General features: G+C 39.0%; 1 protein-coding gene across 2 annotated transcripts in view; it reads right to left on the bottom strand.

Moving 5' to 3' along the window:
- Positions 1–195: 195 nt before the first annotated feature.
- LOC110447941 (C-myc promoter-binding protein-like) overlaps positions 196–15,656 on the bottom strand; it is a 39,866-nt gene continuing 24,405 nt past the window's right edge. The window contains exons 30-38 of one of the 2 annotated variants that reach the window (XM_021493934.1): positions 14,754–15,060; positions 13,750–13,972; positions 12,235–12,385; positions 11,605–11,685; positions 9,194–9,305; positions 7,338–7,395; positions 6,845–6,902; positions 4,931–5,045; positions 196–2,329 (exon numbers count right to left, since the gene is read on the bottom strand). In XM_021493934.1, the coding sequence (XP_021349609.1) occupies positions 2,193–2,329; positions 4,931–5,045; positions 6,845–6,902; positions 7,338–7,395; positions 9,194–9,305; positions 11,605–11,685; positions 12,235–12,385; positions 13,750–13,972; positions 14,754–15,060 (1,242 nt within the window). In that variant the 3' untranslated portion in view covers positions 196–2,192. Of the gene's footprint in view, positions 2,330–4,930; positions 5,046–6,729; positions 6,903–7,337; positions 7,396–9,193; positions 9,306–11,604; positions 11,686–12,234; positions 12,386–13,749; positions 13,973–14,753; positions 15,061–15,656 lie in introns of both variants that reach the window. The other variant, XM_021493932.1, reaches the window with a different exon arrangement.

Raw genomic sequence — 15,656 nt, 5'->3', positions numbered from 1 at the left:
AGACAAAATCTACTGTAGACTCCACTCTCCCTCACTACCATCATAAAGACAAAATCTACTAAACACCAAACACCCTTCCTAACAATTCTCTTTTGGACATGGAAAAGTGTATCCATATTATCACAGGGACATGTGACATGCTATAAAACTGAAATATACTGCAACACCTATATGCTACTTATGTATATTTCTGTATTTTTATAGCATGTCACATGTCCCGGCGCATATTATTTCATGAAACATCTTTAAAAAGATTTTTTCCTTAACTTGAATTTTCCCTTAAGGAATGACAGCTTAAGTTAAAGGGAGCAGCCTCTTTAAAAAAACACCACAAAGTGTATTAATTTTACTACATTTTATGGTAGTGAAATTTAGGCTGGTACCTAAACCTAAGTTTGAGAAAAATATTAACTTCATTAGGCCATTATGGTTACCAGCCAATGAACATTACTACTTAGTGGGCTACGACTCTCTGGTTGATTGACAACCACACACATGGAAAAGGACAGATGCTTTAATTCTCTTCTTCAGCCAATAAGTGCAAGCAGAGCTAAAAGAGGGAAGTTACAAACAAATCACCACATTAAAGGATCAACATTTGAACCCATTGAACACGAGAAAAGGTACAACATATTTACCCTTTCTTACACAGGTTCCATGTTCTTTAAGAATGTTGAAAACGAACACATTTGAAAACGATCAAAACCCGAGGGTCAAGAACTCGCATGATGCCATCTACAACTGATCGTAACAGTTGCAGCTAATTTGAAGTTCCACTATAATGTATAGTCTACTTATTTTACTTAACATAATTTTGAATATCAGAAAATGTGTGACTCAGTCAAATTTTGGCACTATGGTGGCAAAATCCATGTCTGCCCCGTGCAAATTTTGCTTTTCACATTTGATTACTATGTTTAATAAATTGATTACTTATGTTTGCTGTAATGATAAATTTGCCCTCAATGTGGAGGGAAAACGAGGCAAAAGTTTAACTGTGGTGAAAAGTTTCCAGTATACCGTAGTGTATTTTGTTCCACTCTTCCACTTCTTTATACAACATTGTACTATGTGTGTTTTTTCTTTTTGCCTAAATTTTTCTTTTCAGTATTTTATATAACAATGTTACATAAAATTTCATGCTGTTTTCCAGCCCGTAATTTCGCTATTTTAATCAACATAAATTCCATCTGCAATTCAACTTGCTGAAAATTTAGACAAATGACATTTAAATGAGAAAATAACATGAAATGACGTCCACGTATTTAAATTCTTGTGGTATTGGCTGTAAAGAACCACTGTGTAAATCAATTTTTACCAAAGATTATCTAGTGTCTTTCAAACCATACATATAGGATTTTAGATGAAATCTTAATAATTCTTCAGTTTATTCTGATGAAGTTAAACTACATATGATGAGAACAGGAAACGAGGCAAGGACAAATTTTTATGAAGAAAATACAAATTTGGATTCACTTAATTTGAAAGACAGGCTTTTAAATACAAGTAAATGAATAATTAAAAAAATAATAACGGAAATAAATAAATAAAGCACAGCCCACACTCTTTCCTAGATAATTACCATCCCATAATAACTACTAATTGTATTAACCCTTTCACCCCTAGGTAACTGTAGTAGACTCTACCACTCATTTATTAGGATGAGTCCATTATGATCTACAGTGGTGAAAGGGTGAAAGCAGAGAAAAGCCCTAACACTAACATACTATAAGCGTCAGGTATTTTTGATAATATAAGCCAACAGCGTTTTCCCAGGTAGTCCTCGCAAACATTTACAGCACAAAATTGTATCTATCTACACATATAATCAGAACGGGCTGATAAATTAAAACATCACATTTCAACTGTCACAAAATAGATTTTTTGGCATTGCACTTGATCTAACCTTGTTGGTAGTTCGTATCACGAACCAGTCTCAATGTCTCCAGTATATAGTAATCCTCGTAGTTTCTCACCGATTCCTCAATATCATTATGCAGAATTTCTTAATAATATATCTATCATCTACTTTCTTCAATGATGCGAAAACGAGAAAAAAAGTAAAGAATCGTAAAAATATTATTTATAACCTTATATCCCTTTAAAACACATAATTGTCCCATATGACGGTTCATAAACCTGGTTTTCCGTTTTAAACACAATTTAATCAAACATTCTTTGTTCCATGGTTATCATACTTCCAACTCCCCGAACACCTTGCGACACCAAATGACCTTTGTCTTCCTCGGACGATCATTGCGCTGAAGTCGTTTAACCTCCATCGGTAATAATCTGTTGAACGCTTGTCTGTATTCTCTATCAAATGCATCTGTAGGAGAAAAGACGAGTTCGTTAGCAATGTGTCTGGGAATGATCTTTAAACATTCGTTAACCCTATTGATTTTTGTGAGTAGCTTTGTCATCAGTTCTGCACTTTTATTTACCTTGCTGATTAACAGTTTCTTTCAGACTGGATGAACTAAACCAGTTCTTAAATATGAACTTCTTTTATCAATTTCTGCTCATTGATAGGATTACAATATGATTTTATTTTGATAAAAAAAAATGAAAAAAAATTGAATATATTGGTATGGAAATTGCATGTATTTAAAGCTGACCCAGTAAATGATCTGTCTCATCCCAGGACTACAGGTTTTGTTTAGAGGTATCACCCATACAATTGGTTAATACTTTGCATAGAAAAGGCAGGAACCACCAACTACTGATAACAGAGATTTATTTTGGAGACCTGTGGTCATGCAGATAATTGACTGAAATTACCCTACAGGGTAATCCTAACGCTAATGACATCTTGCCAAAGAGACCTACCATGCTTCCATAGAGACCTACCATTCAGCCACACAGACCTACCATGTTGCCACAGAGACCTACCATGTTGTCACAGAGACCTACCATTCAGCCACACATACATACCATGTTGCCAAACAGACCTACCATGTTGCCACACAGACCTACCATGCTTCCATAGAGACCTACCATTCAGCCACACATACATACCATGTTGCCAAACAGACCTACCATGTTGCCACACAGACCTACCATGCTTCCATAGAGACCTACCATTCAGCCACACATACATACCATGTTGCCAAACAGACCTACCATGTTGCCACACAGACCTACCATGCTTCCATAGAGACCTACCATTCAGCCACACATACATACCATGTTGCCAAACAGACCTACCATGTTGCCACACAGACCTACCATGCTTCCATAGAGACCTACCATTCAGCCACACATACATACCATGTTGCCAAACAGACCTACCATGTTGCCACACAGACCTACCATGCTTCCATAGAGACCTACCATTCAGCCACACATACATACCATGTTGCCAAACAGACCTACCATGTTGCCACACAGACCTACCATGCTTCCATAGAGACCTACCATTCAGCCACACATACATACCATGTTGCCGCACAGACCTACCATGTTGTCACACAGAGACCTACCATTCAGCCACACAGACCTACCATTCAGCCACACAGACCTACCATGTTGTCACAGAGACCTACCATGTTGTCACAGAGACCTACCATTCAGTCACACATACCTACCATGTTGCCACACAGACCTACCATTCAGCCACACAGACCTACCATGTTGCCACACAGACCTACCATGCAGTCACACATACCTACCGTGTTGCCAAACAGACCTACCATGTTGCCACACAGACCTACCATGTTGCCACAGAGACCTACCATTCAGCCACACATACCTACCATGTTGCCAAACAGACCTACCATGTTGCCACACATACCTACCATGTTGCCACAGAGACCTACCATGTTGCCACAGAGACCTACCAAGTTGCCACAGAGACCTACCATTCAGCCACACATACCTACCATGTTGCCAAACAGACCTACCATGTTGCCACACAGACCTACCATGTTGCCACAGAGACCTACCATGTTGCCACAGAGACCTACCAAGTTGCCACAGAGACCTACCATTCAGCCACACATACCTACCATGTTGCCAAACAGACCTACCATGTTGCCACACAGACCTACCATGTTGCCACAGAGACCTACCATGTTGCCACAGAGACCTACCATTCAGCCACACATACCTACCATGTTGCCAAACAGACCTACCATGTTGCCACACATACCTACCATGTTGCCACAGAGACCTACCATGTTGCCACAGAGACCTACCAAGTTGCCACAGAGACCTACCATTCAGCCACACATACCTACCATGTTGCCAAACAGACCTACCATGTTGCCACACAGACCTACCATGTTGCCACAGAGACCTACTATTCAGCCACACATACCTACCATGTTGCCACACAGACCTACCATGTTGCCACACAGACCTACCATGCTGCCACACAGACCTATCATGTTGCCACACAGACCTACAATGTTGCCACACAGACCTACCATGATGTCAGAGACCAAACATGTTACCACAGAAACCTACCATGTTGCCACACAGACCTACCATGTTGCCACACAGACCTACCATGATGTCAGAGACCAAACATATTACCACAGAAACCTACCATGTTGCCACACAGACCTACCATGGTGCCACAGAGACCTACCATGGTGCCCAGAGACCCAACATGTTACTATACAGACCTACCTACCATGCAGCCACACAGACCTACCATGTTGCCACACAGACCTACCATGCAGCCACACATACCTACCGTGTTGCTACACAAACCTACCATGTTGCCACAGAGACCCAACATGTTACCACACAGATCTACCATGTTGCCACACAGACCTACCATGGTGCCACACAGACCTACCATTCAGCCACACATACCTACCATGTTGCCAAACAGACCTACCATGCAGCCACACAGACCTACCATGCAGCCACACAGACCTACCATGTTGCCACACAGACCTACTATATTGCCATATTAACTTACCATGATCTATGTTTTCCCTGCCACACGCAGTAAAGGCCAGGAAAAACATTTCACGATACAAACTCCTGTATTTAGGTCTCCGCAGTCTGTGACGCCGCCGACAGTTCCCAATCATTTTGATGGGTGACAGGATCACACAGACCTACCATGTTGCCACAGAGACCTACTATTCAGCCACACATACCTACCATGTTGCCACACAGACCTACCATGTTGTCACAGAGACCTACCATTCAGCCACACATACCTACCATTATGCCACACAGACCTACCATGTTGTCACAGAGACCTACCATTCAGCCACACAGACCTACCATGCAGTCACACATATCTACCATGTTGCCAAACAGACCTACCATGTTGCCACACAGACCTACCATTCAGCCACACATACCTACCATGTTGCCAAACAGACCTACCATGTTGCCACAGAGACCTACCATGTTGCCACAGAGACCTACCATTCAGCCACACATACCTACCATGTTGCCACAGAGACCTACCATTCAGCCACACAGACCTACCATGTTGCCACAGAGACCTACCATGTTGTCACAGAGACCTACCATTCAGCCACACATACCTACCATGTTCCCATACAGACCTACCATGTTGCCACACAGACCTACCATGTTGCCACACAGACCATGTTGTCACAGAGACCTACCATGTTGCCACACAGACCTACCATGTTGTCACACAGACCTACCATGTTGTCACACAGACCTACCATGTTGTCACACAGACCTACCATGATGCCACACAGACCTACCATGCTGCCACACAGACCTATCATGTTGCCACACAGACCTACCATGTTGCCACAGACCTACCATGATGTCAGAGACCAAACATGTTACCACAGAAACCTACCATGTTGCCACACAGACCTACATATGTTGCCACACAGACCTACTATGTTGTCAGAGACCAAACATGTTACCACTGAAACCTACCTTGTTGCCACAGAGACCCACCATGTTACCACAGAAACCCACCATGTTACCACAGAAACCCACCATGTTGCCACACAAACCTACCATGTTGCCACATGAACCTACCATGTTGCCACATGAACCTACCATGTTGCCACAGAGACCTACCATGTTGCCACACAGACCTACCATGTTGCCCCACAGACCTACCATGCAGCCACACATACCTACCATGTTGCTACACAGACCTACCATGTTGCAACAGAGACCCAAAATGTTACCACACAGACCTACCATGGTGCCACAGAGACCTACCATGGTGCCCAGAGACCCAACATGTTACCACAAAGACCTACCTACCATGCAGCCACACAGACCTACCATGTTGCCACACAGACCTACCATGCAGCCACACATACCTACCGTGTTGCTACACAGACCTACCATGTTGCCACAGAGACCCAACATGTTACCACACATACCTACCATGCAGCCACACAGACCTACCATGTTGCCACACAGACCTACCATGCAGCCACACATACCTACCGTGTTGCTACACAGACCTACCATGTTGCCACAGAGACCCAACATGTTACCACACAGACCTACCATGCAGCCACACAGACCTACCATGTTGCCACACAGACCTACCATGGTGCCACAGAGACCTACCATGGTGCCACAGAGACCCAACATGTTACCACACATTTCTATCATGTTGCCACACAGACCTACCATGGTGCCACAGAGACCTACCATGTTGCCAAACAGACCTACCATGCAGCCACACAGACCTACCATGCAGCCACACAGACCTACCATGTTGCCACACAGACCTACTATATTGCCATATTAACTTACCATGATCTATGTTTTCCCTGCCACACGCAGTAAAGGCCAGGAATAACATTTCACGATACAAACTCCTGTATTTAGGTCTCCGCAGTCTGTGACGCCGCCGACAGTTCCCAATCATTTTGATGGGTGACAGGACATCATTACATTGAATATTGGTAATAATCTGATGGAGTGTTCTGTAGAAATAAAATACACAGAAAATTTAATTTACAATTTTATGTTGTGTTTCAAAGAAATGGTACATCCTCTTGTTTAAAGAAAATTTCCATATTTTCAATGTTAATCAACTGCTATTTTCTAAACATCAAATCCCAGGGTAACTTATCCAGCAAATGTGACATTTCCAAAGTTTCTATAAGTTAAGTTAACAGGTGCGTTATAAAATGTCCAACACTTGGGGTCAAATTTCATCTTTCGATAAATTGAAAGTTTGCTTTACAGAAGTCCCAAAATTAGTGAAAAAACACGAAATGACAATATTTGTATTCATATCATTTACACTTGAAAAAGAGCCATTATAAAGAAAGAACTTGAGCTGAGACTGCATCATGATCCTGTGGACACAAACTCCTGGTTAAACAGTGAATATATTGTGTTACACTTATACTTACGCTCTGTTAAATAGCTGTTGCTCTGTAATCAAGGCATCTACAGTATGGGAACTGTGACCTGAAAGTACAAATTTCAAAATAAAGGATCATACTTACATCAAGGACCATAACTCTTTAGAAAGGGGCTGAAATACTTCGGTGGTCACATGTGAACAAGCTCATCTCACAGGTAAGAGGTTTGTAAAGCTATGTTGAATTTTTCTTTAAACTTCAGGAGTAGCAAATTGCAAAATAGCAGTGGTCGTGTGGTGCAGTGGATAGTGCACTTGCCTTTCACCAAGGCGGCCGGGGTTTGATTCCCCGATCGGACGTGAAAAAGTTGGGGTCACCTGCCCCGACTACGTGGGTTTTCTCCGGGCACTCCGGTTTCCTACCACACTAAGACCCCCCACGCACCATTATCCGGGCCAACAAGGATGATTAATATAAGTTGAAATAACTTGTTTCATAATTGTTGTTAAAATAAATAAAGTTTATACAGTCGAACCTCGCTATCTCGAAGTCGACGGGATCGTTGGGAAACTTCGAGTTATCCGAGTATTCGAGTTAAGCGAGTTCCTATGTTTGGCATAAAGCTTGGTAACAGTATGAGGCTATATATGTCATTGATTTCTCTGACAATCAACGTATTTAAACAGTCGGATAAATGACAAAAAGATAATTATATAAAATATAAAATAACAACTTATTCATAATCATATTAATTAATTTATTAATATTACAATAAACACACATGCTTGCTATGCTGATAGAAATATCAATGCGGAAATGAAAGTGCGCTAGTCTTTACACAAATCACTGTACTGGAGCGTACACGTTGGATTGCTCAGTTGATTTCGACATTCCAAAAATGGGTATGAGTTAATCAGGAAACATATCCACATTGATAGACTCCAATGACACTTGACATCTCCTCAACACGACGTATTTAACAATAATTATCGTATTGTTCCTATAATCTCTCAATTAGTTATCGGTGCCATACAAGCTCCTGTAAAAATATAAACTGGCGAACCAGTCCTAGGTTGTGATTTTTACTGTGGAGCTTATTTACGCATGACCGCACACTGTGACCCATTTTCCGGTTAGAATGTGTTGGCAGCTTTAGTGTAAATAAAGTGCCATTCAAATTGTTTATGGGCTCGCAGTGAGTATTAATTGTTGTTAATCAACATTGATGAAGTTTGTTTCTTAATTGAACAAAGTGTTTTTACAGTCAATCACATTTTAATGCCATAAAGTTAAATAGAAGTAATTATGACCGAGCGTAAGCTGCTCATTTAGAACGATGTTTACCGTAGCACTGCGTCTAATATGCATCAAATAATTAAAGAATATATGATAGACTTGTGAATCTTAAGAAACTTCGAGGTAGGAGATATTTTTATGTAGGATTTTCGTTGTTGGGACCTATGTTTCACTTCGGGATATCCAAGTTTTTCGAGTTTTCAGAGTTCGAATTATCCAAGTTTTTATTACTAAGATTAAGAAGAGTTTTGGCCGGGACCGATGAAATACTTCGAGTTATACGAGTTCGAGATAACGAGGTTCGACTGTATATAGCAAATTGCAAAACTCCTGGTTACATAAATTAAGGGCAATAACTCTTGTATTTAAAACAGAAACAGCATGTTATTCACAGGTTTGTGTGATGGGAAAAAAATGGGTGTGCAGTTTTTTATTGATTTTTTTTTGCACTGAAGCAGGAGTAGTAAAGACAAAATTGTGCTACAGACAGAAGGATTGACAACCAGGTCCCACTGTACTTAGTATGTTGCAGGGATTATAAACGCAAGAATATTCTTCCAATACCAGCTTGAGTAAGAACATTGGAGTCCCACAGGGAAGAGTTTTACCTTCATTCCAGAGCTTGTACATAGGAAGTCCCACCTCATCATGTATACGAATATTGTCCCACAGAGGTCGAATCAACACGTGTTGACTCGTGTACACAGCTGTGGACTTAACCTGAAACAGAAAGGATCAAGTGAGACATACATCGAGTATTACAGTTACACTGGAATTTTCTGTTTATAAACAACTTGTATTACCACTGGTTCCTAACGTTTCCAGGGGGCAGTGACATATATTACCATGGTCGCCTTTACATATCTCCGTAGAAACGGTTCAGGTTGTGTAGAAATATTCCCAAATAAATGAAAGGATTTAGACCAGAACTGTACCAAAATTTAGGCAGAGCTAAAATGCCCAGTTTCGAAGATTTGTAACAAATAAATAGCAATAAATGAAGGACAATATGGCCTTCATTCACATGTGCACCTAATTTCATAACAATCCCAAACTATAAACAAGAGGCCCAATGGGCCTGCATCGCTCACCTGGTATAAAACTCACGCTTGTAACCTTAAAAGTGATCTAAAATAAAGCTACAGGCAAAATATCAGTATTTATGATTAAAATTCGTTCAAAAGACCCGGTCATTTTTTTTTTAAACATTTCACCCCTGTGATTGAAAGTCGAACAAAGTCATTATGTTGAACACATTATATAGGCTTTCATCTCAGGATGCAACTTGCAAAGTATAAACATCCTGGGACCCATGGTTATTCATAAGAGGTTGTTTAAAGATTTTAAACAAATTTGACCCCTGTGACCTTGAATATAAGTCAAAGTCATTCACTTTAACAAACATAGTAGTCCTTGATCCCAGCATATGCTACTAACTAAATATCAACATCCTGAGCCTTTTGGTTATTCAGAACAAGTTGTTGAAATATTTTAAACATATTTGCTCCTTGTGACCTTGAATATGATTCAAGGTCATACATTTAAACAAACTTGGTAGCCCTTGATCCTAGTATGCTACTGACTAAATATCATCACCCAGGGCATTTTGGTTATTCAGAAGAAGTTGTTTAAAGTTTTTAACATATTTGACCCCTGTGACCTTGAATATGGGTGAAGGTCATTCATTTGAACAAACTTTGTAGCCCTTCATCTCAGCTAGCTACTGGCCAAATATCATTACCCTGGGCATTTTGGTTATTGAGAAGAAGTTGTTAAAAGTTTTTGACATATTTGACCCCTGTGACCTTGAATATGGGAGAAGGTCATTTATTTGAACAACCTTTGAAGCCCTTCATCTCAGCTAGCTACTGGCCAAATATCATCACCCTGGGCATTTTGGTTATTGAGAAGAAGTTGTTTAAAGGTTTTTTAAGACAATTGACCCCTGTGACCTTCAATATAATTGAAGGTCATTCATTTGAACAAACTTGGTAGCCATTCACCCTAGCATGCTACTGACCAAATATCATCTCCCTGGGCAGTTTGGTTATTGAGAAGAAGTTGTTTAAAGTTTTCAACATATTTGACCCCTGTGACCTTGAAAATAGATGAAGGTCATTTTTTTGAACAAACTTGGTAGCCCTTCATCCCAGTTTGCTGCTGGCCAAATATCATCACCCTAGGCCTTTCGGTTATTAAGAAGAAGTCGTTTAAAGTAAAATATTGACGCCGGACGACAGACGGGCGACGGACGCCGCACCACGGCATAAGCTCACTTGGCACTTCGTGCCAGGTGAGCTAATAAATGGTGAATTGACCTTGTTTTATGAAGAAATAATGCAAACTAGTAATAATCAGCATTATAATTTTGGTCAGGTATATCGGGACTTCTCGATGTGCACATGCCAAATATTCCCGAGGTCAGCCTCAGTTCAGATCTGAGCCAGTCGTTTCCTTTTCAGGTACAGCTGGTTGAAATGGTTGAACTGTATATTTGAAAGGGACCGCTATTATCAATATTATCTGATATTATCAATATTATCTGATATTATCAATATTATCAGATATTATCAATATTATCTGATATTATCAATATTATCAGATATTATCAATATTATCAATATTGTCAGATATTATCAGATATTATCAATATTATCAATATTATCAGATATTATCAATATTATCAGATATTATCAGATATAATTAATATTGTCAGATATTATCAGATATTATCAATATTATCAGATATAATCAGATATTATCGAAAAATAAATAAAATTGCTTGTGAAGCAAGCAATAACTGACGTTTCACCTGTATAAATAGGATCTTACTGATTCACAGTTTAGCCTGTGTTACTGACGTTTCACCTGTATAAATAGGATCTTACTGATACACGGTTTAGCCTGTGTTACTGACGGTTCACCTGTATAAATAGGATCTTACTGATTCACAGTTTAGCCTGTGTTAAGTGTCTCCCTATGAGTGAGAACTTTAGGTACAGAAGAAATAAATACTTACTGGTTTAGCGTTAGTAGATTTAGCTGTCAGTAATAATCCAGGCATGTGGCTAGGTACCTCTATCCTCTTGAAATACCAAACCTAGACAGATAAAAAAGAATTTGATAATAGTCAAATTCCAGACAACTTAATGATTTCATATTTTTGATTATTATAAAAGGAATATTTCAAATATTACATTTTAAGCACTGCCAAACTCATATTCATTATTTTATCTTTTACATGTCCCATTATTAACATCAAAAGTTTCCTCAATTTTTTAATTTAATTTTAGCATCCATTTCAGAGCATTTGAACTCTGATGTGCTGGGATGTCTCTGACCTCTAATCAGATTTGTATAGATAGTGTATGATCCAGAGCAGTCCTTGGTGTTTCATTCCTCATCAAATTATATGTTTTTATGTAAAAATCAATAAAGAGCTGCCACTGTTCTAAACGAAGTGTTATAATGTTATATCATATTTGACACATCTATTATAACTAAACAATTTTTGATTAAACATTTATTTCTATTATTGAAATTCTAATGAAGAGTATTTTCTTTAATGAGAAACAAAATCTACACATAAACATCAGCCAATACTTCAGTCTGTGATATAAGGACAAGCAGTAACAGTAAAGGTTCCTACCAGGTTCCAGAATATTATGGGATGTTCGTCAAGGAAGACGTCTACGCTGATAGACATATCTCCCTCGCTATTAAGTATGTTCTCCAGCTCTTTTCTCAACACTAAAGGACTCAGGTATGGCACAGTGATGGGGTCCATGGACGTCGTACCCCTGTTACACAAAAAACGGCACATATAGTTAACATGTACCACAACAAACGGCACATATAGTGTACACGAACCACAACAAACGGCACATATAGTTAACATGTACCACAAAAAACGGCACATATAGTTAACATGTACCACAAAAAACGGCACATATAGTTAACATGGACCACAACAAACGGCACATATAGTTAACATGTACCACAACAAAGGGCACATATAGCTAACATGTACCACAACCAACGGCACATAAAGTTAACATGTACCACAACAAACGGCACATATATTTAACATGTACCACAACAAACGGCACATATAGTTAACATATACCACAACAAACGGCACATATAGTTAACATATACCACAACAAACGGCACATATAGTTAACATCGACCACAACCAACGGCACATATAGTTAACATGGACCACAACAAACGGCACATATAGTTAACATGAACCACAACAAATGGCACATATAGTTAACATATACCACAACAAACGGCACATATAGTTAACATATACCACAACAAACGGCACATATAGTTAACATATACCACAACAAACGGCACATATAGTTAACATCGACCACAACCAACGGCACATATAGTTAACATGGACCACAACAAACGGCACATATAGTTAACATGAACCACAACAAACGGCACATATAGTTAACATGTACCACAACAAAAGGCACATATATTTAACATGTACCACAACAAACGGCACATATGGTTAACATGTACCACAACAAACGGCACATATATTTAACATGTACCACAACAAACGGCACATATAGTTAACATGTACCACAACAAATGGCACATATAGTTAACATATACCACAACAAACGGCACATATAGTTAACATGTACACGAACCACACATATAGTTAACATGTACACAAACAGGTTAAGCCAATGGTAATAGAATCACAATCTACAATAATACGACAACAGTATCAACAATGAACAGATGCAATTATTTCAAACTAATTCATTCTTCGATTGGGGAAAAGATGATATCGTGAATTTGTAGGTTCAATAAATGCTATATTTTTACAGATATATCCATACTGATAACGCCAAAATATCTTAAACAGCAAGCCTAAACAGCACTGTGATTTTAATTTGCCTTGCTCCGTCTTGCTTGTTAAACATTCTTAACACCCATGCATGAGGACAGATATCAAAGAATTTAAAATATAAACATTCACTTGTCACTTCACAATCTACAAATCAATTTTGATTATCTGCTTAAGAGGTCCAGTTCCCTGTGAATCAAATCAAAATGAATACTGTTCCAATATCTACACAGAACATATATTTTTGTTTGTTTTTGGAATACCAATCAATGTAGGAGTACTTGCCTCTCCATGAAATCCTTCTTCATCTCCGGTAGATCTGACGGCCGGGTCGGTAGCTCATTATCCTCCTCTATGGAGATGTTGAGTGGGGAGCGTATGAACTGACTCTGGAAGTTATCCATGGAGTCAAACGAGGTGCCAAACATCATATCCGTGGCACTGGTCAGGCATTCACTTGTACACCGCCGACGGGACGTAACGTCAAACTCGGAGCTACCACTTGTACCTATAACGAACAATAATAGTTCAGGATAAACTCGGAAATTATCACTCGAAATAGGTCACAGCAATTACAGAGATTACCACGTCACAGTGACCTACTGATAGTGCAATATACGCCCGTCGAATGCCATATAGTGTTATATACTTTCTTACATTGAAATAAGATATGCATCATTCTAAGAGTGGTTAGCTGACATGCTATAAAAAATGTAGAAGAAAATCTCTGGACAATAAATCAAATACTGAAATGAACAAAGGGCAATAACTTTTGCAAAAATCGTGGAATAGAAATTCTTTTAAGGGTGGCACAACATCATATCATGTTACGTTGAAAAATGAAGGAGGAGATTGCCGGAAAAAAATCAAATACTGAAATGAACAAAGGACAATTACTTTCGGAAAAATTGTCGAATCAAAATTCTTTTAATGGAGACACAACTTCTTATCATGATTATAATGTATACCAAGTTTCAAAGAGATCGGTCAAAAAATGTAGGAGGAGATTGCCGGACAAACTATAGTTTACACCGGACGGACAACCCCATACCATAATACTTCTGTCAAATTTGACGGGCGTATAAAAACAGAGAAATCTCCAACCCTCAAGACGATTATTTGGTTGTTTAACCATCGTCAGAGCCTCGGGTTGGACAACCAAATAAATCACCCCTCGGGTTGGAGATTTCTTTCTCGCACTCTCAAGGGTAGGTGAAGATTCTATTAGACATAATAACTGGTCAAGTTGAAGTTCTGTTTAGACACTGTTAAACCACTAATAAGATTACCTGATGGACTTGAGCAAAGAGCAGCCTCTGCCAGATGAGCGTCCTTCCGTGCGGAGCGATGAGACTGGATGGGACTGGCATGACCATCGCCGTCCAGACTGTCTTCCCCGGGGAAGAAAAAGTTGTTATTTTCTACGCTTCCCAATGACGAGTTGTCCTGGAGAACCCAGGGATCATTTGTGGAAGTCTCCGACACAGAGTCTCCGTCATGGTCTCTCGGTCGCATATGGTGCTCTTCCACTTTGTCTACAAGGTCGTTCACGTCCATGTCGTCAATAACTGTATTGCTGTGATGATCTCTCCAGTCCTGATATAAACAAGTAATATCAATACATTCACATTTAACTTATATTTTTGTCAAGGGTTATCAATTAAACTGTTTCGCAAATTTACATCATTTAAAAAGAATCCTGCAGATTTTCAGCAATATAATAAATATTAATATTTAAAAAACACAAAGCATTATTGTTATTTTCCAACAAAGCATTATTGTTATTTTTCTAGTTTACAAACTGTTTTGTACTTTCAAAAAATACCAATAATGGAAGGAAATTATAATAACTAGAATAATCAAAAAGTGTTATATTTTGTTTGAGCCAATAATATATAGCAGATGCATTTATAGTCTAATCACTAAAATGCTATTTATACACGTACAGCTCATTTGATTTTCAGAAAATGTAAAAGATAAGTTTGTAGCAAGGGAAGAGAGAATAATACGCACAATGCATTAAACACCCACTTGAAAATACCCCAGATTGACTGAATTCTTCCTTAAGAAATTGAGATCAATGCATGTTTGTGTCATCTAAAATTTGTCAGCAACTAACGAAGTCTAGATAACCAATTAAAGAAAGACTAATTGGTCATATTTTAGACTCCTTCGTAAAAGTGGAGCTTGTC

The sequence above is a fragment of the Mizuhopecten yessoensis genome, unplaced genomic scaffold (assembly GCF_002113885.1).
Source record: "Mizuhopecten yessoensis strain PY_sf001 unplaced genomic scaffold, ASM211388v2 scaffold3689, whole genome shotgun sequence".
NCBI classification, from domain to species: domain Eukaryota; kingdom Metazoa; phylum Mollusca; class Bivalvia; order Pectinida; family Pectinidae; genus Mizuhopecten; species Mizuhopecten yessoensis.
This window is presented reverse-complemented; position numbering and strand designations above follow the sequence as displayed.